This window comes from Prosopis cineraria, unplaced genomic scaffold, assembly GCF_029017545.1.
Source record: "Prosopis cineraria cultivar Desert tree isolate PC_DT_omini unplaced genomic scaffold, ASM2901754v1 PC6, whole genome shotgun sequence".
In the NCBI taxonomy this organism is placed as follows: domain Eukaryota; kingdom Viridiplantae; phylum Streptophyta; class Magnoliopsida; order Fabales; family Fabaceae; genus Prosopis; species Prosopis cineraria.
In genome coordinates, this window is record NW_026555337.1 from 33,814,448 (window position 1) to 33,838,438 (window position 23,991).

General features: G+C 29.9%; 1 protein-coding gene across 6 annotated transcripts; it reads left to right on the top strand.

Annotated features, from left to right (window-relative positions):
- Positions 1 to 9,709: 9,709 nt before the first annotated feature.
- Positions 9,710 to 23,787, top strand: LOC129313457 (uncharacterized). Of its 6 annotated transcripts, none has more exons than XM_054956585.1 (11): positions 9,988 to 10,008; positions 13,531 to 13,611; positions 14,190 to 14,822; positions 15,133 to 15,621; positions 16,514 to 17,149; positions 18,501 to 19,191; positions 19,271 to 19,452; positions 20,856 to 20,939; positions 21,898 to 21,972; positions 22,724 to 22,795; positions 22,880 to 23,787. In XM_054956585.1, the coding sequence occupies exons 1-11, from the start codon at positions 10,003 to 10,005 to the stop codon at positions 23,561 to 23,563; spliced, it is 3,633 nt and encodes a 1,210-aa protein (XP_054812560.1). In that variant the 5' UTR covers positions 9,988 to 10,002; the 3' UTR covers positions 23,564 to 23,787. The 6 variants fall into 6 exon arrangements, with proteins under 6 accessions (XP_054812562.1, XP_054812560.1, XP_054812561.1 ...); XM_054956583.1 differs by lacking the exon at positions 9,988 to 10,008 and adding an exon at positions 11,279 to 11,311; XM_054956584.1 differs by lacking the exon at positions 9,988 to 10,008 and adding an exon at positions 11,279 to 11,311 and having other exon boundaries at positions 15,136 to 15,621.
- The last annotated feature ends 204 nt before the right edge of the window (positions 23,788 to 23,991 follow it).

Here is a 23,991-nt window from a genome sequence, read left to right on the forward strand (position 1 = left end):
TAATGAAAATATGGCCAAAAAAAAAATTGACAACTTACACATAGAATATTGACAAGTAAACATTTATGAAGTTATCTTCTATTATTTTATACTATAGTTGCCAATTTGTTATGACCAGTTGTCATTTTACATAGTATAACCACATTAATTTGTCATTTGCTCTTCCACTTAATAAATTTTGACGTATCAATACCTTATGCATAAGTTATTATTTTTCTTTGCCATGTTATCATATGGATGACTTGACCAGTTGAGTTATCTGCAAGACCAAAAGGTGCATTTCTTTCCTATCCTCTTTATATATATATATATATATATTAAAAAAAGAAGGTATAATAAATTATTTGTCACAAATCACTGTTGAGTAAGTCGATAATTGAAGTGTTAAACTCTACTCTGCACTAGCCACCAATTGAACATGCACAAGTGGATGGGCACATATTAAGATGAATAAATAAAAAATATGAGATTTTTCAAGTACCCATTGAGAGAAGTATCCATATTTAATGCCTAACTGTGTCTTAAATGAGATAATACATATATGCAATCAAAAAAAAAAATTCATGTGTTCGGATAAAGATAAAATGTTGGGTTTGATGTTTAAAATTTTCAGAGGAAAATAATTATGAGATTTGACAGAATGATGGGCAATTAGGAAGTTAATTTTTTTGGTCAAAAGAAAATAAGAAGTTAATTTAATCATAAGACTTTAACATAATAAATATTTCCTACCATTGTGTCTTTTTCTTCAAAATAACAAAATAGCAATGCATTGGATATCTCATTGCACGATGACTGAAAAGCATCATGGCCAAAAAGACGAGTCCAGCAAATAGTGTTACTTTATTAAAAGCAATATCAAGGACAACACACATTATGGCCTGTGCCGCATGAAGATTTTATTTTGATTTTAGTGTCCTACACTACATGGATATATGTATTACTATTTCCCTATCTAATGATATCATTTTTATTTTATTTTGTAATGAGTCGATTAAACAATAACATACACATGTATAGTACCCAGACGCAAGCAAGGATATGTATATATCAACAAGTGACATCCCTCATCAATTACTTGAATGATGAGGGTCTCTATCATTCATGTTAATTTTAATTGATTATTTTTCTTACATTATATGGAGTAATGTAGTTCAAGCTTTATACTTTACAGTGTAGCTGAATTATAGAGAATGAAAACAACTAAACAAGTGGGGCCTTGAGGAGACCACAGGAACGCAAAATTATATTGAAGACTTTGGATATGAATGGCTCTCCTCTCCTTCTTCCATTAATTGCTCTTATCATCTTTCACTTTCTCTTACTCTGATTCCTTTGCTCTCATTTCTATCTCTTCACAAAAGCAGATTTCTCTCTGCAACATCGTTCAAGTCGCTCAGGATCTTTATGGTAGTATAGTTAGTACACAGATTATATATGAAAATCTGGCAATTGAGTTTATAACTAAATTATTTCACACTCTAGATATATCTTTTCATTTTTTGCAGGACTTGTTTCCGGTTTGCTATAATTCGTGTGTTCTGCATTAATTCCTCACAATTATTCCTTCTCCTCATCTTATTTTCATTCAGAGCTTCCTGCGTCTATCAATCGAAAAAAAAAAAAGGTAAGATTACTTTTTAATTATGTCTTTTAATTTACGGCAGAAATGCATTCTAATTATGTTTATTTATATATAGTGCTACGGTTATTTGTCCCTCTCTCTTTTTTTAAACATATTTCGATTACTCTGCAGTCACTTTTTCCCCCCTATTTCGTTTACGCAATGTTTTTTTCTGAACCCTCTAGGCTCTGCCTTAAAAAATCATTAGTCTCGCAAAAGAAAGGGAAATAACACTTGAAAATAATTATATAAAAAATAAAACCTGAAAATAAAAAGTGACAACAAAAAATTTAAACATTTATACAAAGAAAATAAAAATCATTAGTCTCATTTTCGTTCTCCAGGAGATCGATTTTTTATTGCAACCAAGCTAATGGCTTATTACTTTCTGAGTCACTAATGGCTGATTACTTTCTGAGTCCATATTTTATCATGGTCCAGTTTTTATCTTCGTCACTCACTTTGTTCTTCTTCAAATCCGATCTAAAAAGAATAAAAATCCCAAAAAGGGGGCTCTCTGTGTTTCTTTCTTTAATTTTGACAACGTGTTTAATTTATCAAGGTTCTCTTGTTTTTGTGTTTTTGCCGTCATTTTCCCTCTTAATTGATAATTTACAATGTCTTGCAAGACCTTATTAATGAAAAATAATTATGAAAATAGTTTATATTTTTTTATCGTATTCCCATTTTTTAAATTATTTTTAAACCACTTTTTTTAAAAAAATTAATTATGTTAACTTAAAAATAATTTTAAAATTAAAAAATCAGCTGATGATTGTGTTCGTCAATGGTTAACATATAATAGTGGTTCATTGCTGATAGTAACTTATAATAGTCTACTATAGCATATTTTTAAAAGAAAAAAGAAAATAACAAATAAAATTAATTGTCAACTCACTTTCTCTCTCCATCTCTACATTCTTCTTCCTGTCCTGACTCTGTCTCCAAACTTATTTTGTATTTTTTTTTAACTTTTTTTTTCTGATGGTCAGTTTAGGGCTACAAGAACCCATGGGTCCCATCTATTCATGTGAATATATATTTTAATTTATAAAAATATATGTGGAATTGGAAATGTATCAAATTTTGGTAAAAAAATAAAGAAAAAAAATACAATCATTGGTCCTTATAATTTTATCAAGTTTTGCCTCTAATTTTTGCAATTTTTTAATATTTTTATTTTTTATATTTTTTTTGTAAAATTAGGTTATGTTTGTTCCCTGAGTCCCTATAGTATCAATATTTTTAGCGGGCTGAAAACAGTAAAAAAACTGCATAAATTAAAATTAAAAATCAATAAAATTATAGAAATCAATGATTTTTTTTTCAAAACATAAAATTTAAATGAACTAAAAAGAAAATCCCAAAATCATTGCAAAGTTAAACTATCTAATTTTATTTTTATGCTATTTGACAATTTGATATTTTTTATAAATATTATATATGTATAATATTATTTTTATTTTATTATTATATCATCAATTTGACATATTGTCAAACCATTTAGACTATACAAATTTTTCCAGCTGGCTTTTTTAGTTTAATTTGATATCTAGTCTAGTTTTTGAAACATTAAAAAATGTGAAAGTGAGATAAAGCTAAAGGCAAAAATGTCCAAGCGACAACATATATATATATATATATAATATTATTTTTATTTTATTATTATATCACTAATTCTATCATAATTTACTTGATTAAATCATAAAAATTGTGATCAGTTAGCTTTTTAGGTTTGAAAGTTAGTCAGGTTTTTGAAATATTGAAAAACGTGAAAATGAGATAAATCTGATGGTAAAAAATGTACAAGACACAACGCATTAAAGTAAGGGGCATGTTTGACTGGGTTCTCATTTTTGTTTTTTGTTTTTTGTTTTTTTAGTTTTTTGAATTGAAAACTGAAATGCATTAATAAAACTGAAATACAATCGCTTAAAATATAAAGACTGACCAATCATCATTCACCTCCTTCTGACATCCAAAGTGGCAATGTCTATGGAAGAACAAATTGAGTTAAATCGTATTCTTAAAAATGATAATAGAGATGATAATTATCTTGTTAGACTGCCTCACATTCTAAAAGTTAATTTTGTCTCTTTGATCATTATTCATGTCTTAATTTTGACATGAAAGACGACAAAAGAGGATAGGTTTTTTTTTTTTTTGGCTTTTTGTTCCTTGATATATTTTGTTTCCTTTGTTTAGTTTAGTATTTGAATTTCCATTCCAAAAAAAGAAATCCAGTGGGAAATCATCAAAGATAATATAAGGTCTCTCAAAATCATGAGCTTTCCTAGCACGAAAATGCACAATACGAATAACTTACAAACAGTGCAAAGAATATCATTTTTGTTTTTAAAAAGGATAATTTGTAAATCCTTTTTTAAAATTATTTTTCAAAATAAAACAAAAAGAAAATGTTTGATTATATTAATTTAAAAAATTGAAATTAAAATATTGAATGCTACTAGCAGTCGTAAGTGATTAACAATGATAGTATAACACTTCACTTTTTCAGCCATAATTATTTAAATCTATTATGACAATTAAGGATCTACCATATAATTAAAACAAAACTTATCTTTTAAAATACCTACCAAGATAGAAAGAATAAAAATTATCTTTTAAAAGATACTATCATGATAGAAAATAAATAAATCAATTTAAATAAAATTTATCATGATAAAAAAAATTTCTTGATTATATAAAACAAGTTTAAAATTGACTATATAAAAAGGATTTTATCACAGTAAAAAGAATTAACCTGAGTAAAACGGGGATCAAATTATTGACGAACCTTTTCGTACGTGGACCCTAAAACAAAACTATTGAAGGGCTTTTTACTGCTCTTTTCTGCTGGAACGCATTCATGGATGACTTGACTAGTTGAGTTACTGTAACAATAAAGTGCATATCTTTCCTATTCCCTTTTTGAATGTGCGCACGCGCTTTTTTTTTTTAAAAAAAAAGAAGGGATAAGAAATTATTTGTCATCAATCCCAATAGATCGAGTAAATTAACAGTTGAAGTGTTAAACTTAAAGCTCTCCACCAGCCACCGATTGAACAACAGTGGATGGGCATGTGAGTTAATTTTAAAAAAAATGACAATTAAGGATAGTTATTAATTTTAATTAAGAACTATAAAATGTTAAAATCCTAATAAAAAAACTGTGGTTCTTACATAAAATTTAAAAAAATAAAAATTATTTTAAATGCCCCTCAGAAAAAATCAAAATATGTGCGCAAATTCTTAAGTAAGATTCTATATTTTTCCAACTAACATTAACAATATTTTCATACCACAATAATGACTTTAGTAGTGAAAGAAACTTTATTTTTCAAGTAATCTAATTATAAATTTACAAGTATAAAATTTGACAAGTCAATGGGTTAATATTTTTGAGAGAAGTTGGTAAATTTAATAGTCACTTTTGCATTTTGATAAGTAATCTTGGAATGTTTCAAAAGTGAGTTTCTGAAATTATGGAAAATAATTTATTTTCAAGTGGGATTTCATCCTTTTTCAACTGACATTAACAATACTCCATTGCCATAATAGTAATTTCAACAATGAATACACTTTATTTTTCTAGTGGTCTAATTATAACAAGCATGAAATTTGACAAGGCAATGGGATGGTATTACTAAGTGATGTTAGTAAATTTACAATTCACTTTTGTAAATTCATTAGTGATATTGAAACATTTCAAAAGTAAGTTTCTGAAATGATATGAAACAATTTATTTTTAAATAGGGTTTCATATTTTTTCAACTGACATTAACAATATTGCCTTACCATGATAATAATTTCAACAGTGAAGACACTTTATTTTTCAAGTAATCTAATTTTTAGTGCTTAGTGAAGATAATTTTGTAAAGTTATGTATGTTTTTTATTTCAAGTAAGGACCAAGGTTCTTTATGGGATTTTAATATTTTATGATCCTCAATTCAAATTAATGACTCTAAGGGTTCCTTAATCATCATTTTACTAATTATTATTATTATTATTATTATTATTATTATTATTGTAAAAAAGAAGGGATAAGACTACGATGTAGCTTGAACTTGAATTACTGAGAAAGAGAGAAAGTGGGACCTTTGGGAGATTGCCGGAACGCATAATTGAAGCACTTTTTTTGGTTGTATAAACGAGGTCGAAGCCCAAATTACATGAGATTAAACATCAGCAGTACAAAAGTACTGAAGTCTATAGTAATAAAACATCTCTTAAGGTTATTAATTTCAATTAAAAATTATAAAATATTTAAATTTTAATAAAAAATTGTGGTCCTTATTTAAAATTTTAAAAAATATAAATTGTCACCCCTCAAAAAAAATCAAAATACCTGCAAAGATTCTCAAGTAAGATTTCATGTTTTTCAAATTGATATTAATAATATTCTCATGACACTAGTGATTTCAATAGTGAAGACACTTTATTTTTCAGGCCGTCTAATTATAAATTCACAAACATAAAATTTGACAAGTCAATGGGTTGATATTCTTAAGTAAAGTTAGTAAATTTATTAGTCACTTTTGTGCATTCATAAATCATAAGTGACATTGGAATGTTTCAAAAGTGAGTCTTTGAAATTGTGGGAAATAATTTATTTTCAAATGGGGTTTCATCTTTTTCCAACTAAAATTAACAATATTCCCTTGTTATGATAGTGATTTTAGCAATGAAGACACTTTATTTTTCTAATAGTCTAATTATAACAAGCATAGAATTTGACAAGACAATGGGATGATATTATTGAGTGAACTTAGAAAATTCACAAATCACTGTTGCATATTCATTAGTGAAATTGAAATATTTTAAAAGTGAGTTTTGAAAATTGTAGGAAACAATCTATCTTCAAGTAGGGTTCCATATTTTCTCAATTGACATTAATAATATTCCCTTACCATGATAGTGATTTCAGTAGTGAAGATACTTTATTTTTCAAGTGGTCCAATTTTTAGTGTTTAGTGGAGAGCAATTTTGTAAAGTTACATATATTTTTTATTCCAAGTAAGGACCAAGGTCCTTTATGAAATTTTAATATTTTATGATCTCAATTGAAATTAATGAGTTTAGGGGGTCTTAAATCGTCATTTTCCTTATTATTATTATTATTATTATTTATTATTATTATTATTATTATTTTTGTAAAAAAGAAGGGATAAGACTACAATGTGGCTTGAACTTGAATTACTGAGAAAGAAAGAAAGTGGGACCATTGGGAGATCGCGGGAACGCATAATTGGAGCACTTTTTTTTTTTTTTTTGGGTATAAAGGAGGGTGAAGCCCAAATAACATGAGATTAAACATCAGCCGTACAAAGGGACTGAAGTCCGATTCATTCTTTAAACACAAGGGTCCCTCAAGAAAAAGGGAATCGAATCAAATAGAGAAGAACCCAAAATTCCTTCCTTAGCTAGGGAGCCCGCATAATTGAAGCACTTTGAATGAATGGCTCTTATCTTCTTCTTCCATTAATCGCTCCTATCACACTTTTCTCTCATCTTTTCCTCTCATTTCTATCTCTTCGCAAACAACGTCGTTCAAGTTGCTTAAGATCTTCATGGTACAAGTACACAGATTATATATATATATATATATGCTAATCTTGTAATTTAGTTTATAACCAAATTCAGCTCTGAATATATCTTTTTATTTTTGCAGGAATTGTTTTCGGTTTGCTACTCCTGTTTTCATTCATAGCTTCGTGCATCTTTCAACCAAATTTTTTTTTTAAAAAGGGGTAAGAATACATTTTAATTATGTTTTTTTTATGCCGAATATGCCTTCTAATTATGTTTATTTATATATAGTGCTATAGTTACGTTATTTGTTCGCTTCTTAATATTTTGTTTGCACTGCACTTTTAATTTTCCATACTTGTGTTAAAGATATATTCTTTGACAAATTATTCAATATCCTTTAATGATAATGTCTTAGATTTGATTCTAAAAAAGAAAGCCCCCGAGGCCTGTCAATTAAGTCAAGGGGCGACTTGTAAGATTGAATTATATGTTACCTATATATATATATAGTTTAACATTTCAAGCAAGAATTCTATATAATATATATAACCGAATTTTGTAAATTCTTAATTAAATCTTATTCAACCTTCCTAATAAAAATTAACTAGTAAGAGACTTGTTTCTATAGGTACACAAACTTTAGGTTATTGCTTATATCTATAGTAACAAATTCTCCAATCAAATCATAAATATTATATAATAACACAACATATGTTGAACGGAACAAAGAGGGGAAAGATTTTTCAATATACTACCTCTCTGCTTTTTTCATCCACTCGTTTTCCCTTCATTAGTTCCTTCTAAATGTAAGAATACAATCAAATTGTATTATTAGTTCCTTCTGTTAGATTAAACCAATAAACTATTAAACCAGTATATTGAAGAGTGTCAAAGATTGAGGAGCATATTTTGTAAAGGCAACTTCAACTTGGGCCATCTCAAGTCCATAGAATTAGAAAACTGTCCAATGTTGATATCAGTTTTCCAGTCGACCGCTGCTCAAAGTTTGAAGGAATTGAAAGAATTATATATTAGAAATTGCAATGAGCTGGAACACATCATAGTAGGTGAAGATGGCGACAATAATCAAAAGGGTTATGAGTACTCATTGTTCCCAATCCTACTTGCTGGAGCCCTAGCATGTTTAGAAAAGATAAGTATATGTGAGACACTACAAAAAAAATGACTTTCGGCGTCGACTTTTAACGGTGACTTTTTACTATCGCCACTGAAAGTTGAGAATCAGCGGCGACTTTTTAGTGTCGCTGCTGATTGTTAGCATTTTTTTATTTATTTTAAAAAATTATGTTGCAAGTTTCAGCGGCGACTTTTTACTATTGTTGCTGATTGTTAGCATTTTTTATTTTTTTAAAAAAATTATGTTACAAGTTTCAGTGGCGATATGCAAATCATCGCTGAAAGTCCACTTTCAGCGGTAACTTTTTAGTGTCACCGCTAATTGTCTGCATTTTTTAATTTCTTTTAAAAACATTATGTTGCAAGTTTTAGCGGCAACTTTTTAGTGTCGCCGCTGATTATCAGCATTTTTTATTTCTTTTAAAAAAATTATGTTGCCAGTTTCAGCAGTAACATGTAAGTCGTCGTTGAAAGTCCACTTTTAGTGGTGACTTTTTAGTGTCGCCACTGATTGTCAGCATTTTTTAATTTCTTTTAAAAAAATTATATTGCAAGTTTTAGCAGTGACATATAAGTCGCAGCTGAAAGTTGACTTTCAGCGGTGACTTTTTACTGTCACCGCTGATTGTCAGCATTTTTTATTTCTTTTAAAAAAATTATGTTGCAAGTTTCAGCGGCGTCATGCAAGTCGCCGCTGAAAGTCCACTTTGAGTGGCGACACTAAAAAGTCACCGCTAATTTTTAGCATTTTTTAATTTCTTTTAAAAAAATTATGTTGCAAGTTTCAACGGCGACATACAAGTCATCGCTAATTGTCAGCATTTTTTATTTCTTTTAAAAAATTATGTTGCAAGTTTTAGCTATAACATGCAAGTCGCCGCTGAAAGTCCACTTTCAGTGGTGACTTTTTAGTGTTGCCGTTGATTGTCAGCATTTTTTAATTTCTTTTAAAAAAATTATATTGCAAGTTTCAGCGGCGACATACAAGTCACCGCTGATTGTCTTCATTTTTATAATTTTTTTACTAATGTATAATCATCAGTATTTTTACTATTTATTCTTAGATATTTTTTATATTATAATTATAAATATGAATATTAAAATAAATAATATAACAACCTCAAGAAGTAAAAAAATTAAAATAAATAATATAAATTATATTGTATCAATTATATTTATAATTTACTTTAAACGAAATAAATAATATAATTTATAATTTTATAAATTGAAAGAATTAAATTGAAGAATTTAAGGATAGTAATGATATTTTATAATATTTAATATTTAATATATATGTGTGTTTGTATAGTTTAATAATATGTGTGTGTATATATATATATATATATATTTAATTATGCAATAATAGACTACAGGTTCATTTCAGCTCAGTGGCAAAATGGTTGGGCACAAAAGGAGGAGGTTACGGGTTCAAACCTTGGAGGAAACAACTTTCAAAGTGAAAATATAAATTGATGACATGGCGTCATGTGGTGTAAGGTGGGGCCCTATGTGGAGGATGACATGGCACCACGTGGCGTATGGTGAGAGCGACACATAGAGAATGACATGGTGCCACGTGGCGTGAGGTGAGGGCGACACATGGAGGATGACATGGCGACATGTGGTGCGAGGTGGGGCCTTACATGGAGGGTGACATGGCACCACGTGGTGTGAGTTGGGGCACCACATGGACGGTGACGTGGTGTCATGTGTGTAAGTGAACCAACATTACTTTTCAGCGATAACTTTTTGGTAGCTTAAGTGGCAACAATTGTCGCCACTGATACTTAACATTCAGCGGTGACAGAAATAGTCGCTGTTGATGCGTGGTTTCTGCGGCGACAATTGTCGCCACTGATTCTCAACTTTTAGCGACGACTTTTTTGTCGCCGCAGATTGAATCAGTGACATAAGCTCTCGCGGCAACATTGTGATGACTTTTTATTGTTGCGATGACTTTTTGACTTTCAACGGCGCCATTTGTTGCTGCTACTGAAAGTCAATTTTTTGTTAGTGAGAGTAATCAACTGGAATACATATTTGATATGCTCCAATAGGGGGATGATGCTATTCTTCCCTCACTGCAAGAGTTAGAACTTTGTGGAGTTTCAAGATTGAGAGGAATTTATAGAGAATATGAGAAACTTAAGAGTTCATCAACGCAAATGCCATCATCTCAAATTTCAAGACATAAGTCTAACAAGATACATCAAAGTCTTGCCACATATGCTCTCTCTTGGGTTCAAGCATGTTGTCCTCTCAATAAATTGAGACCCGATAGTGAAGAGACCAATCTTGCAGTTTCCAAACATAGGCCACTTGATCACACAAACCTATACTACACTTGCCTTAATGTTTTCGTTCAAATGTCTCATATATATATATATATATATTGTTCAACGAATAGAAATGTAATTTGTCAGTTATTTCAAGAAGAAAAAAGGTTCTCAACAAAACAAAATAAGGTTTGAATGTTGAAAATATCTATTATATGAATCATCATTATTTAAGGGTAATTTGAAATAGTTTTTTTATGCATGACTGAGTTAATTTGTAATAAGATTTTGCAAGTGCATTTTGTTGAAAATAAAATGATAGGGATAAAAACACTCACATGCATATTGTAATGATCCTAAATTTTAATTTGAACAAAATTTTCTCCTAATAGATATTTTATTTAAATAAGCTTTATGAGCAAGTAGAAGGTAGTGGTTTATAAGAATTTATGCTAGAAATTTTCTCAAGGATCCAAGGTCTAAATTTTTTTGAGCAAAAGTTCAGTTTTAAAATTATAAAAAAATTTAGTTTCCTTTTTTATAATTTTATTGTGTCTTTCCTTGTGATTTTCTCATGATCTTTTTTGTAACTTTCCCGAATAGTTTTTTGATCAGATTTTATATTTTTCATGAATGAAAAACAGAGCATTCTTGTCTCTTCTCTTCGCCGACTTTAGACTTCCTTTCTCGTCACTGTCAAGCCCTTACTCCTCACCGTCGGCATGCCTCTTGCTTTACTGGTTCATCTCTACTATTTTTCTGTTTTCTGTCTTGTGCTGAGTTGAATCTCTACTCTTTTCTTTGTTGTTCTGTGGTGGAAAAAGCTATGCCCATGTGTTTATGTTCAGATCTTCTTTTCTTTCCCCTCAACAGTTGGAAGTCTATGTGTGTATGGTAATCTGTTTTGTGTGTTTGCTGGTTGAAAGTTTTTGTCTTCTTCCTTCCTCGGTTCTACTTTGGTTCGTGGCTTACAAAGGTAGTGTATGCACGCATGTTCGGTCCTTCTTTTGCTTCCTCCTCAGTTGCTGAAAGTTCCATGTGTGTGTGTGTGTGTGTGTTTGTGGTAGCTCGAATATTTTGTTTGCCGGCTGAATTTTGGTCTTCTTCTTTCTCGTGCATGTGGAAACTTGAAGCTCTTCTTCATTCCTTCTTCAATGTTAAGCACGTTTGATTTATAGTTGTTGTCACTGCGTTTCGTTGATGTAAGTTGCTGTTTTTCTTCTCCTTTTCGATCTCTATAGCAGCACGGTATCTTTCTTTTCCCTCCTTTACTGATGAGTGATGTTCCTATTCCATGTTGCTACTGTTATGCAATTCTAGCAAGAGTTGAGTTATATGTGTCTGTTGGTGCTGAATATTATCATGCTGTGATGCTGAATTGAATTTTGGGGTGGAATTAACAATTTGAAAGCTGTTGAATTGCATGGGTGCATATCTCATAAATTTGTCAATGATAAATATATTCTCTCAAGGTGTTTGTAAAAATGTGTGAGAGAAGGATTTGGTGACTTATGGATTATTAAAGCTTCCATGTTATAGCTTGGAGAAGTCCCTATAATTTTAGTTCAAGTTATTAATTAAAAATTTTAAAATATTAAAGCGGGAGAAAGGATTACATAAGATGCTCATTTCACATTTTTTTTAATCTAGAGGAAGCTTAAGAATGATCGATATAGTTTATTATAATTTATGAATGAGTATAGGTCATAAGGAAATATGATGATAAATTAAAAGTTGTCAAATGATTTAACTAACTCAAGTGTATTTGAAACATAAATTGTTAGAGTATTATCTTTAATATTGTTTAGATTGAATTCAAATGCCCAATAAGTAATTGAAAAAGTTCTTGATAAATTATTTTAGAATTACGATATATTTATCAGGAAATTAAGAACACAATTAGAATTAAAGCAAAAGATTAAGAGAAGAACGCTTTAGAATTTTGAAAAACTATCAGGTGAGTGGAAAGCACTCCGAATACATTTTTAGTAAAGTGTTTATAAAATTCTTTATTTAAATTTTACTATTATTCTTTTATAAATTGTGCAAATATCATTGCTAATCCTATTTTTTTCAATAATTATGTTATTAAAGAAAATGTCTTGATTTTACTAATGATTTATATTGTTGATAAGTTACATATGATAAATGATATACATTTTTTATAGTTTAATTACTGAATTTTTTATGTTGATATAAAATATTTTAATTCAATGATTCATGTATGGAGGAAATAAGGATAAATTTGGATAATAGAAAATGATGGTTGAATGGTGTTTGAAAGAAAAATTTTTGAAATTATTTTCTTGCTCCATACATGCTTAATTTTATTAAGGATGATTGAATTTAGAATATTGGATGCTAACGACAATTCCATTAGCCCTTGGCACACCGTAATACACCTAGCTAGCAGGGTGCTTAAAGGAGGTGCTAGCCTCGTGCGATAGTCAATGCACGTAAAATGGAGGAATGGTTATTCATGAGTATCCTACTCACATTTGTATTTTTGGGCTTCATTCTTGCACTTGTTTCATGGCTTTTAGCCATACTTGATTAATTACTTACCTTTGTGAATTGTGTATCCATGATAGATTGATTATTTACCCTCGTATTTATTTTTTATTCTGATAAACCCCTTCTAAATTTAAGTTAAAATTTATCATTTCTCTTGTAATTATCTAAAAGAACTTTGTTAAACTACACTATTATTGAAAATTTTTATATTTATGAGCGGTAAAAAAAATTAATACATTTATATGATTCTACTAGCATTGTTTAATTTTACAATTATATTATTGAGAATTAAAAAAATCATTATCTATTTTTAGTTAAGTATATGATTTATTATTTCATTAAGTTATTTTGAGTTAACTTTATTATTTATTTTCTTCATATTTTCTTTATTATAATTGTGATTGGAATGCTACTCATAATTAATTTCTTTTCTCAACTATTATAGTTGACCTTGTGCCTCCAACAGATCATTGTGGGCCCTTTTGCTTTTTTGGAAAGGAGGAAGCCTATTGCAATTATTGTTTTGGTAAAACTATTTATTATATTTTGTAATCATAACTTAGTGCTCCACGTACACTATGATTAAATCCTAGCCTTATTTTATTATCATGTAAATTGTTAAAATGGAGCTAGTCTCCTTGCTATCCTGGTTGGTAGGTTTTGTTGTTGTTGTAGAAATTTTGAGAGGTCCAGTTTATATGTGAGGCTTTATCAAAATTTTTACAAAACATTTAAAAATTTATGAACTTTATTATTATATATAACTTATATATATCAATATTTTAGTTTAATTTCTAATTAATTAAGGTTTGTGGAATATGAATTCACTTCATATTCTATATTGATCATACCCTTAGTATTGGGGTGTGACACATAAATATATGTGTGTGTGCACGTGCACGCACATGTCTTAAGAGTCAAGAACTATAAAATCAATTGAGTATAATCAAATATATATAACCAAATAAAAAGTTGGCACATATATATATATATGTATGTATGCTAATTAGATGAAGTGATATTTCCTAGATTTCATATATCCATGCATTGCTTAAAAAATTAAATTAAGTGGTTCAATTGTTGAATTACAATGTCTGTTTGTAGGGATTACTTGCATCAAAGAAATTGATGGAAACTACTACTACCATTAGAACACAGTTACTCCATGTTGGTCATGTCAAGAAGATGGAACTCGCATATTTCTCTTTAAATTCAAAATCAACATTGTTCACTTTATCAATGGCATCAATTGTATTGTGGGAAGAATTGATAGTCAGAAAATGTGATGGATTGAAGCACTTGGTGACAAGTGACGGAGATGATTATGAAGATCAAAAGAATTGTAGCTCCATTTTCCCAAATTTGAAGAAGCTAGAAATCAGGGAGTGTGATGACATAGAATTTTTATTTCCATCCACAATATCTTTAGAAATTAAAAAGTTAAGGTCTTGGACTATCAAAGATGCTCCTAAACTAACATATATTGTAGGGAAAAACCAACACAAGGATATTTTTGCCAATCAATATCAACAAAATGAGCTGCACCTTGATCTCCTTGCTTTGCAGTGCCTTTGCTTTCAAGGTGTACCAAATGTGGTAAGCATTTGTGCCATGAATTTTGATGTCCTGGTGCCACAATCTCTTCAAACAATTTCTTTGGCCGATTGTGGCATTGAATCTTTTAATGAGTGGAAGTTTCATACAAGTGAAGAACTCTTGGATTGGAAAATCACCAAGGTAAAACTCTTTTAACTTACTATCATTTATTTTGCTTTATTCATCTTAATTACTAGGAAGTAGAGAATTTTCATATCATGCAATACTATTGTTCTATTTAGATATTGTTTAATTTTTTAGATGTGAAACACTAAGTTGGTGAGATCGTATATAACAAAATATGACAAGAATATTAATATGACATAAAAAAGGTGCACAAATCAAAATTTGACAAAAATGATGGCTTTTTCACAAATCTAACTAATTACTATACTCTAGTTGAGGTTGAAAATGAATTTTGTTGATTGTTTGGTTTAAATTTATTTGACAGCAGGAAACAATTGCATCCACAGACAGAGTCACCAGCTTACAAATAGTCCAAAGCCCGCTGATTCAATCATTGAAAAATATCAAGCATATGAAGCTCCAAAATTGTTCAAAGCTTATATCATTGTTCACTCTACCAACTGCCTCAACAGTTTTGTTGGAAAATTTGACAATCGAAAGTTGTCATCAACTGAAGTGCATTGTAGAAGATGAAGACAATGCTCAAGGTTCCAGGAATTGCTCCTACATTTTCCCAACATTAAAGAACCTAGAAATTGAGGATTGTGAAGGGTTGGAATTTTTATTTCCATCTTCATCATTTGTGCAACTTAAGAGTCTCAAGTCTTTAACTATCAAGGGTGCTTCTGAGCTAAAATATGCCATTGAAAAATGCCAACATGAGGATCATTTATCCAATCAAAATCAACATCATGAGATGCACTTTGATCTGCCAGTTTTAGAGTTCCTTTCCTTTCAACACATCCCAAAAATGGTAAGCATTTGGGTTATGAATAATTTTATATTTGAATACACTATTTCTATAGATCATTTTAGATTAATTGTTTATCTGCAATTAAATGTTGGGCATTGGTTATACAATAAAATATATACTACATAGAAATTTAAAAAAGAACAGTTTAATTTGTTCTTAAAACTTTTTTTTTTAAAAAGGAAACATTATCAATCAATTATTTAAACTAACATATAAAATTACAACATTGGATACTAAATGAGTGAGTGTGTGTGTTATATTTCTACTTTCTCCCTATCTTAATTTGCTTTTCTTTTCCAACGTCGCATATTTTTTCTTGTTACTTTCTCATTGATAGACATGATGAATAGGAAAAAAATTAATGCAGAAATTATATATATATATATATATACATATATATTTGAGGAGATATTACAATATGGAATTTCTGCAAAAATTAAAATAAAATAAAATAAATTTAAAAGCTAGACCTTAAACTAATAGGCTAAAGTGTACTTTTGGTCTTTTAATTTTATATAAAGTTTCAATTTGGTTCTTTAATTTTAAAAAGTGTCTTTCCAATTATCTAACTCTATCACGGGTAATTTCAAGTGATTGTGTTTTAATGCTAATCATTGTTATTTTATAAAAATTAAACTTAGTATGTCAACAATTGAAAATATTTTCAATATTTAAAAATTTAATTATAATTATTTGTAATAAAACTAATAGTGTTAGGGTTAAAGGACTAAAAACATATATTATAAAATTAAGATATTAAAATAAAATCTTATATAAAGTTAAAGGACTAAATGTATACTTTAGCCAAACTAATATTCTTTCTAAATTAATTTGTATATGCAGATTTTATTGATTGTTTGCATTGATATACATATAATTCATGTATTTGTAGAGACTAAATTTATCGATAGATACAGTTCATCTTCAAGCAACTCAAGGCCTCACAATGCAATCATTGATCAACATCAAGAAGATGGAACTTGTGAATTGTGCCACCTTAATATCATTGTTTGCCCTACATGATGCCTCAATCCTTTCCTTGGAAGAACTAACAATTGAAGGCTGTCATCAACTAAAATACATTGTAGCAGATGAGGGAGGTGCTACAACTCATATGAATCACAAATCCATCTTTCCAAAGTTGAAACGTCTAGACATTTCATTTTGTAATGCAATGGAATATCTATTTCCAGCATCTACTTTCAGATCCCCCATGCATTTGGAATGTCTTTCAATCTTCGGTGCTCATGAGCTGGAATATGTGTTGGGAAGAAGCTCTCATGATTACAATTTATCTCATCAGAATGAGAATATGAAAACTTGCATTGATTTCCCTGCTTTAAAAGAACTATGGATATATTATGTGCCAAAACTTGTCAGCTTGTGTCCTGAAAACTATTGTTTGAAAGGGTTATCTATGAAGTTCATTAAACTAGATATTGATATTTCTTCGATGTTTAGCATCAGATCTTTTAATGATTTTATGGTTTGTGATCATGCAACACAAGGAGACTCCAAAACCACAAAGGTACGACTTTATTTTAACTTCTCCCACAGTCTTATTAGTAATTATTTTGAACAATCCCAGTAGATGTTATTTGATAATTTTTCAGTCATGATTTCTCATATGTATATATATATATATATGCATTACAAATAAAGTTGAAAAGGATAATATTTATTTACATTAATCAATATTGAATTGAAAAAAATGGTGAAGGACAATTGCCTTTGTTTCACATGTTTAGTAATGCTTAGTGTGGTTGAATTTTTAATCACTTCACACATTCACATATTTCAACATTAATGGTAAGTTAAGTTTTATTACAATTGCCCACAAGTTTATTAGCATATTAGTGTTGAAAGGTGAGAATGACATGTAGTCCTCTTTCCCATTCAATGAGTCCTACCTATCTAATCCCCATTTTTTCACAAAATAGAGTCTTGTTAGATTCTCATTAGCTTAACACTTTTATGTGTTTCAATCTTAATGTTTGATTAATTAGCTTTTCCAAATTTGGCTAAGGATAAGGTGCATATTGTCATGCTAACAGGTTGATCAAATTCAATAATTGTTACCATATGAAATGGAATCATGATCTGAACATCAGTGTTCTCCTACTGTCACTAATCCATTAATAAGCAAGTCATTGCAACTCCCCGTTAATGACCATGATTAATAGCTAGTAACATATGTAACTCCTTTAGCCTATGTTAAATTCTTTGTCTAAGATTTTAGACGAAAATGTCCATGTACAATCAGTATAAATAGGTTTTGAAAGTTCTTCAAGGATGGTCAAGCAATAATAGAGTAATTTCTTCCTATTTGATAGTATTTAATTATCACTTGTTCTTTCGAGTTTCTGCACCACCATATATTAATTAAAAAATGCATTTTTCTCTATTTTTTATTTTTTATTAATTGATTATTTATTTACTTTAATTTGATTTGATTCTTTCTTCCTCCCCTATATTCTATGATGTTAAATTGGAATGTGATATTAATGTTGTGTCTTTGTATTTTACAGAAAATTGAGATGCGCTTGTAAATTTTGAAAAAAAAAATCTTATAATAGAAAATTTTAAAATAGGAGATTTTCAACTTGAAAAATTTGGATTAAAAGAAAAATGAAAAAAAAGACTTGAACCATTAATATCAAGTTTACAAGAATTGCAGTTGAAAGATCTAAGTAAGCTTCAATTCAAGAATTTATTAAGTTGTAGACTTGAACTCATCTTTTGTTTTTCTCTAATTTTTATTAGTTATCAATTGATTAAGAACAATTTTATTTACTTTAATTTGATTCTTTCTTCCTCCCCTATGTTCTATGATGTTAAATTGAAAAATGATATTGATATTGTTTCTTTGTATTTTACAGGCAACTGAGATGCGCTTGCATATTTTGGAAGAGCTTACATTAAAAAATTCCAAAATAGAAGAGATTTTCAACTTGAAAAATCTAGATGCAAAGAAAAATGAGAAAAAGCTTGAACCATTAACATCAAGTTTAGAATTATTGTTGTTGGAAGATCTAAGTGAGTTGAGGAATATATGTGTGGGCCCAAAATATATTATGAGCCTCAACAATCTCTCCAGCTTAGTTATTAAAAGATGCACAAAGCTTGAAGTTGTCTTCTCTGCCTCTACATTGAGAACCCTACCACAGTTGAGGAGGCTAGAGATATCAGAATGTGAAGAGTTAGTTGAGATCATTGAAGATGATATTGAGGAAAGTGCTAGAGATCATTTGCCTCATCAACCATGCTTCCCAGTGTTAAAATATCTAAGTGTCGAGAGCTGTCACAAGTTGAAGTATTTGTTCTCTATCACAGTGTCTGGTGTCCTTCCACAACTAGAGAGATTATTTGTAATAGATGCCTCCGCCCTTGAGCATGTGCTGATTAGACCAAATGAGTCGAAAGAAATGACAGTGAAAGATTTGCTTCCAAAGCTAAGATATGTAACAATAGGAAGAAATATAAGCATCATCAATATCTGCCATGGGATTGATTTTCAAATATTAGCAAATGATTCAATTGTGCTTGGCTGTCCCAAATTTTCTTTTCACGGTGTGCTTTCATACATTCAAATTGAAAACTATTTTGTGATCATCATAACATAATAACATTGCAAAATCCTACTTTGCAGAAACTACGACTTCTAGTCAGCTTCATCATGATGGCCATGAGGATATGCTACGTTCGAATGTCGAGGCCAAAACAGAGGAGAAGCTTTCTTCACATCTAAACACAAATCTGTTAGACATGGAAGATACTAAAGGGAGGCCAAGTTTTCAACAATCCCGAATTGGTTCACCCAACTTCATAGGGGTATATCTTATTTCACTGCCTTGTGTTTATAATCGTGTGAATAGATATTATTTATATTTTAAAGTTATTTTGTGAATAGATATTATTTTTTAGAATCTAAAATTTGGTAGAAAACATTGTTTCTGATAATATTCTATTGTACTATTATCTTCTTTCTCAAGTGCACAAGCACAATTATCTTCTTTCTCTGTTAAAATTATATTATGAGACATGATTTATTTTAATGCAAATAATGGCAGCCAAAACATTGAATTTTATGAGATATTTATAAAATAAACCAACAAAACTATACATATAACATTTTTCTTTTATTTATTTATGCCACTTGACTAAACTTTTTACCATGTATTGTTACGACTGGGGTACTAAGGAAATTACAAAGGAAATTGTTGAAGAGGATGTTATTTCTGAGATGCCAAAAGTGACAAATTTATCATTTGATTCAAAGCCATTGATCAACTAGTATATATGTTTTTGCTAATTTGATTTCTTTATAATTCCTTCTACACATTGTGATGTTGGCTGAAGCACAAAAAAATTAAGAAATTTCCTTCAAACAGAACTATATGAAAAAAGCTTTAAATGTAAGCAAGTACATTCCCTTTTAAGTAAAATAATTAAAAACAAAATATTCACAAGTGATTTAGAGATATGTGGCTCATATAACACATCCCAAGACACACACACACGCACACACACACAAAGGCAATTGTGTCACTCTCTAGCACATAGTTGTCTTCTGTGTATTTGTTTTTACATTTGCTTTTTAAAGGTTGAAATGTAGTGACTTTATAACAATCAAAGCCCTTCCAAGTCAAAATTAATGAATTTGACATGAATAAACCATGTTATCAATTAGGCAGTGTTTGAATTGATGGATTTGAATTTGAATTTTAGATTTGAAATTTTACATTTCAAATCTCACATTTAAAATTCATGTATTTAAAATCCTTTATTTGGGTATAGTTTAAAAAATTTTGAATGAAAAAGAGAGATGAACTAATATTTGAAACGAGAATGAAAAATTGAAAATGATAAGCTTATTTTTATTTTTTAATTGATAAGAGATAAAAAAAGATACCAAAGTCATAAAAGTATTAATAGTGAAAACGCAAAGAAAAGAAAACAAGATATATTTGAAGTACTTAGAATTTCAAATGACTAGAGTATAAAAGAAATTTAAAATTAAAAATGAATTATAATTTGAAATGAATTTGGATTTAAACCAAATTTAAATTCATAATTTTTTGTGTATCCGAATGAGGGATTTAGTTCAAATCCTAGTTCTCATTAATTCAAACACACCATAAGAGAATTTGAGAATGATAACTTCATCATCTCATTCAAAATTCATAAGACAACTTGGATAAATAATTATGCCTATTGCTTTGATCTTTGCGTAGGATGGGTTGGGTGGCAGAGAAGTGCAGAACGAAAAATTTATGGAAGATCTACGACAACCCACAAATACAGAAAACTTATCAAAGGTATATTTCATGGTATTCGATCATATTCTCTTGTATATATTACATGGTACAATATAATTAGCTATCATGTTTGTGGCAGAGTTTTAGTAAAAGAATGCTGCTTGCAGTTAGCATGAGCATGTGCACTCTCTTTTTAAATGTTAGTTTGTGAAGAGATGATTTATTTTAATGAAAAGTTTGCAGAAAACACTGTTTTCTAATGGCATTCTATTACTATTTCCCGAGTATGATTACATATACAAGCTTGTAATAGACACAGTCATTTTCTTTTATCAATTCACAGTTCATCAAATTCACAAGAGCGCATCTCACTCGTTTCATTTTCCAGTACATAATTATCTTCTGTCCTTGTTTTAAACTTACATTCCAAGACATCATTTATTTTCATCCAAATAATGAATTTGATAAGATACTTGAAAAAAAAAACCAATAATAACTACATATATTTGGCACATTCTCTTTTACTAATGAATCACACACGACTAACTTTTATTAACTACAGATGACACATTATTAGGGAAAGAATGAAGCAACAAAGAAAAAATCGTTGAAGAGGATGTTATTTCTAAGGTTCAAAAAATGACAAATGTATCATCTAACTAAAAAAAAATTGTGACAACTTGTATTTGTTTGACAATCTGATCTTTTCATAGTTCTTTTTTACATCTATTGGGATGTTGGTTTGAGCCAAAAAAAAAACTAAGAACAATATTTATATAGAACTGGGAAGGAAGTTGGTCCCCCCTTAGCTACAACGTAGTTCTGCCTCTGAGGGTACTCAAGATCAAGTAGTGCATTCAATTATTCTAGATGATCCTAATATAGAGAAAATTAAAACAACGAATCAATTATAACAAGATGAATCTTTAAAGGTAACACATTTGTTTTTTCTCATATAAGATGTTTAGCATGATGGTGGATGACTTAAACTTAGTTTAAATACTTTGATGGTGTGCAGATTGTTGAAGAAAGAGTTGAAGATGGCACTTCATTAGAGACCTTATATCGTCCAAGCTCATCAACTTCTACAAAGGTGGGCCTCTTGCAACCATTTAAGCATTTAATAAATTTATCATTTTATATTATAATGATCTATCACTTCCAATAGAAGGCAAGCGTCACTCTCCCCCAAATCATTGTTTTCTGTCTCTGTTTTGTATTTTTCTTTCAAAAATATAATACTTGCGCTTTCAACGATCTTTATAGAGGAAGAGTTCGTTGGTAAAGAAGCGGAGAACGAAAAAATTATGGAGTATTAATGATAGAATGCTACTGGCTGCCAATCAATATATATATATATATAAATCTGTTTTCTAATGACATTATATCACTGTTTCTCCCAAATATGATTATATGTACAAACTTGTATTAGAATTCTTTTAAAATCTATTGGGATGTTGGTTGGAACACACAATAGCTAATTAAGAAAGAATTATATTTAACAGATGATGAAAATGAGAACGTCATCTGGTTCAAAAAGTTCTAGGACAACTTGTATAAATTATAAAATATGAAGAGGGTCTTGTGAACTTTTTCACCTAGCAAAATATATCAATAAAGAGAAGTGCAAAACGAGAAAATTATGACTGATCTACAACAACCCTCAAATGCTACACCAAACTTAGCAAAGGTATATCTCATGGTATTCCATTATGTGAGATTTTGGATTGTTTTTGGTCCAAAATTTTATGAGAATTGTGGGTATCTAGTATATATAAGGGAAAAGAAGAAAAAACAATGGATTATATTTATTCACTTCATATGTTCAATTTGGTGGTGTGTAGATTGTTGAAGAAAGAGATGAAGAAGGTGCTTCACTAGAGACCTTACACCCAGCCTCCTTACCTCCTAAAAATGTGAGCTTCTTGCAACCACTTAAATCATTCAATAGATTTGTCATTGTGATAATAATGACGATGCATATTTTATCATACAAGCAGGTGTCTATTCATGCAAGTCCCAACAGAGACAATGTCACTGTGGAGGATTCAAAGTTGTCACTGTTACAATTTTCTACACCAACAGAGACAATGCCTTCTTTTCTAGAGACTAATAATCAGGCTTCAATTGTCCCTGAGGTGCAAGAAATAATTGATATGATGAAGTTGGAGGGTTTTGACCGTTCAATATTGGCGAAGGCACTTGAGACTCGTCCACAACTTCGACTCTCTTCAAATGATCGAAGCACTCGAGTGTTGTGCATGTCCTACAGGATATTGCTTGATATCTTGAACATTCTGACCACTAGGACTCCCTTTACAATCACTGAAGCTGACAAGAGGTTGCTGGCTGAACATTTAAAGGACGCTTATTTTTTCGGTTTCGACAAGGAATGGATTGAGTCTATAAAGACTAAGGTTATAGATTGTGAGATATCTGAAGGTGATCGAATCCAAGAAGTTCTAAAGGGTTTGGACAATGATTTGATGACCAACGAGGTAATGCTTGCAGCTATTCATGATGAGGAGGTTGAGGCTGCACGAGTGGTACAAGTGGCTCAACAAGAACATGTCAATGTCATGGCTCGTCATGCTCAGCTTTTGAAGGCCCGTCAAGATATTCTAGCACGAAGGCATCAATTCCGAGAGATAATTGCTACTAAAAGTAGGCATTTTGGATTTTAGCAAGTATTTTGTTTACTTTTTGTATTGTCTTTTTTATTTTCACAAGAGAGTTATTATTGCTATACATAGACTGTGCAACGTAAAAATTAAAACCAAGGACAATTCAGGTGTGTTTTTCCACCATTGAGAATGCTCTCAATTCACGTACGTCTCTGAGGAGAGATGTGAAGCATTCATATCTTATGTTGACAATCAAATAAATAAAAGTGAGATAATAATATAAATCACTTTGTTTTTGGGTGACATTATTATTCATTTTAAACAAGTGGTGCAAGTGAGGTGGAAGCAAACAGGCCAATCCGTGAGAGATCCTTCTCTGCTTTCCATCTACATATATGCTCTGTTCGGGATTAAGGGGCTCAAAATCACATACATATTTATCTATTCTGAATTTCAGAATTTGAACACATTTTCAAATCTGACTTTTG

Coding starts and splice junctions, on each gene's coding strand:
- LOC129313457 (XM_054956583.1), top strand. Junction 15,622..16,513: donor TTCAACACATCCCAAAAATG/GTAAGCATTTGG, acceptor ATGTATTTGTAG/AGACTAAATTTATCGATAGA. Junction 21,973..22,723: donor GCTCATCAACTTCTACAAAG/GTGGGCCTCTTG, acceptor GGTGGTGTGTAG/ATTGTTGAAGAAAGAGATGA.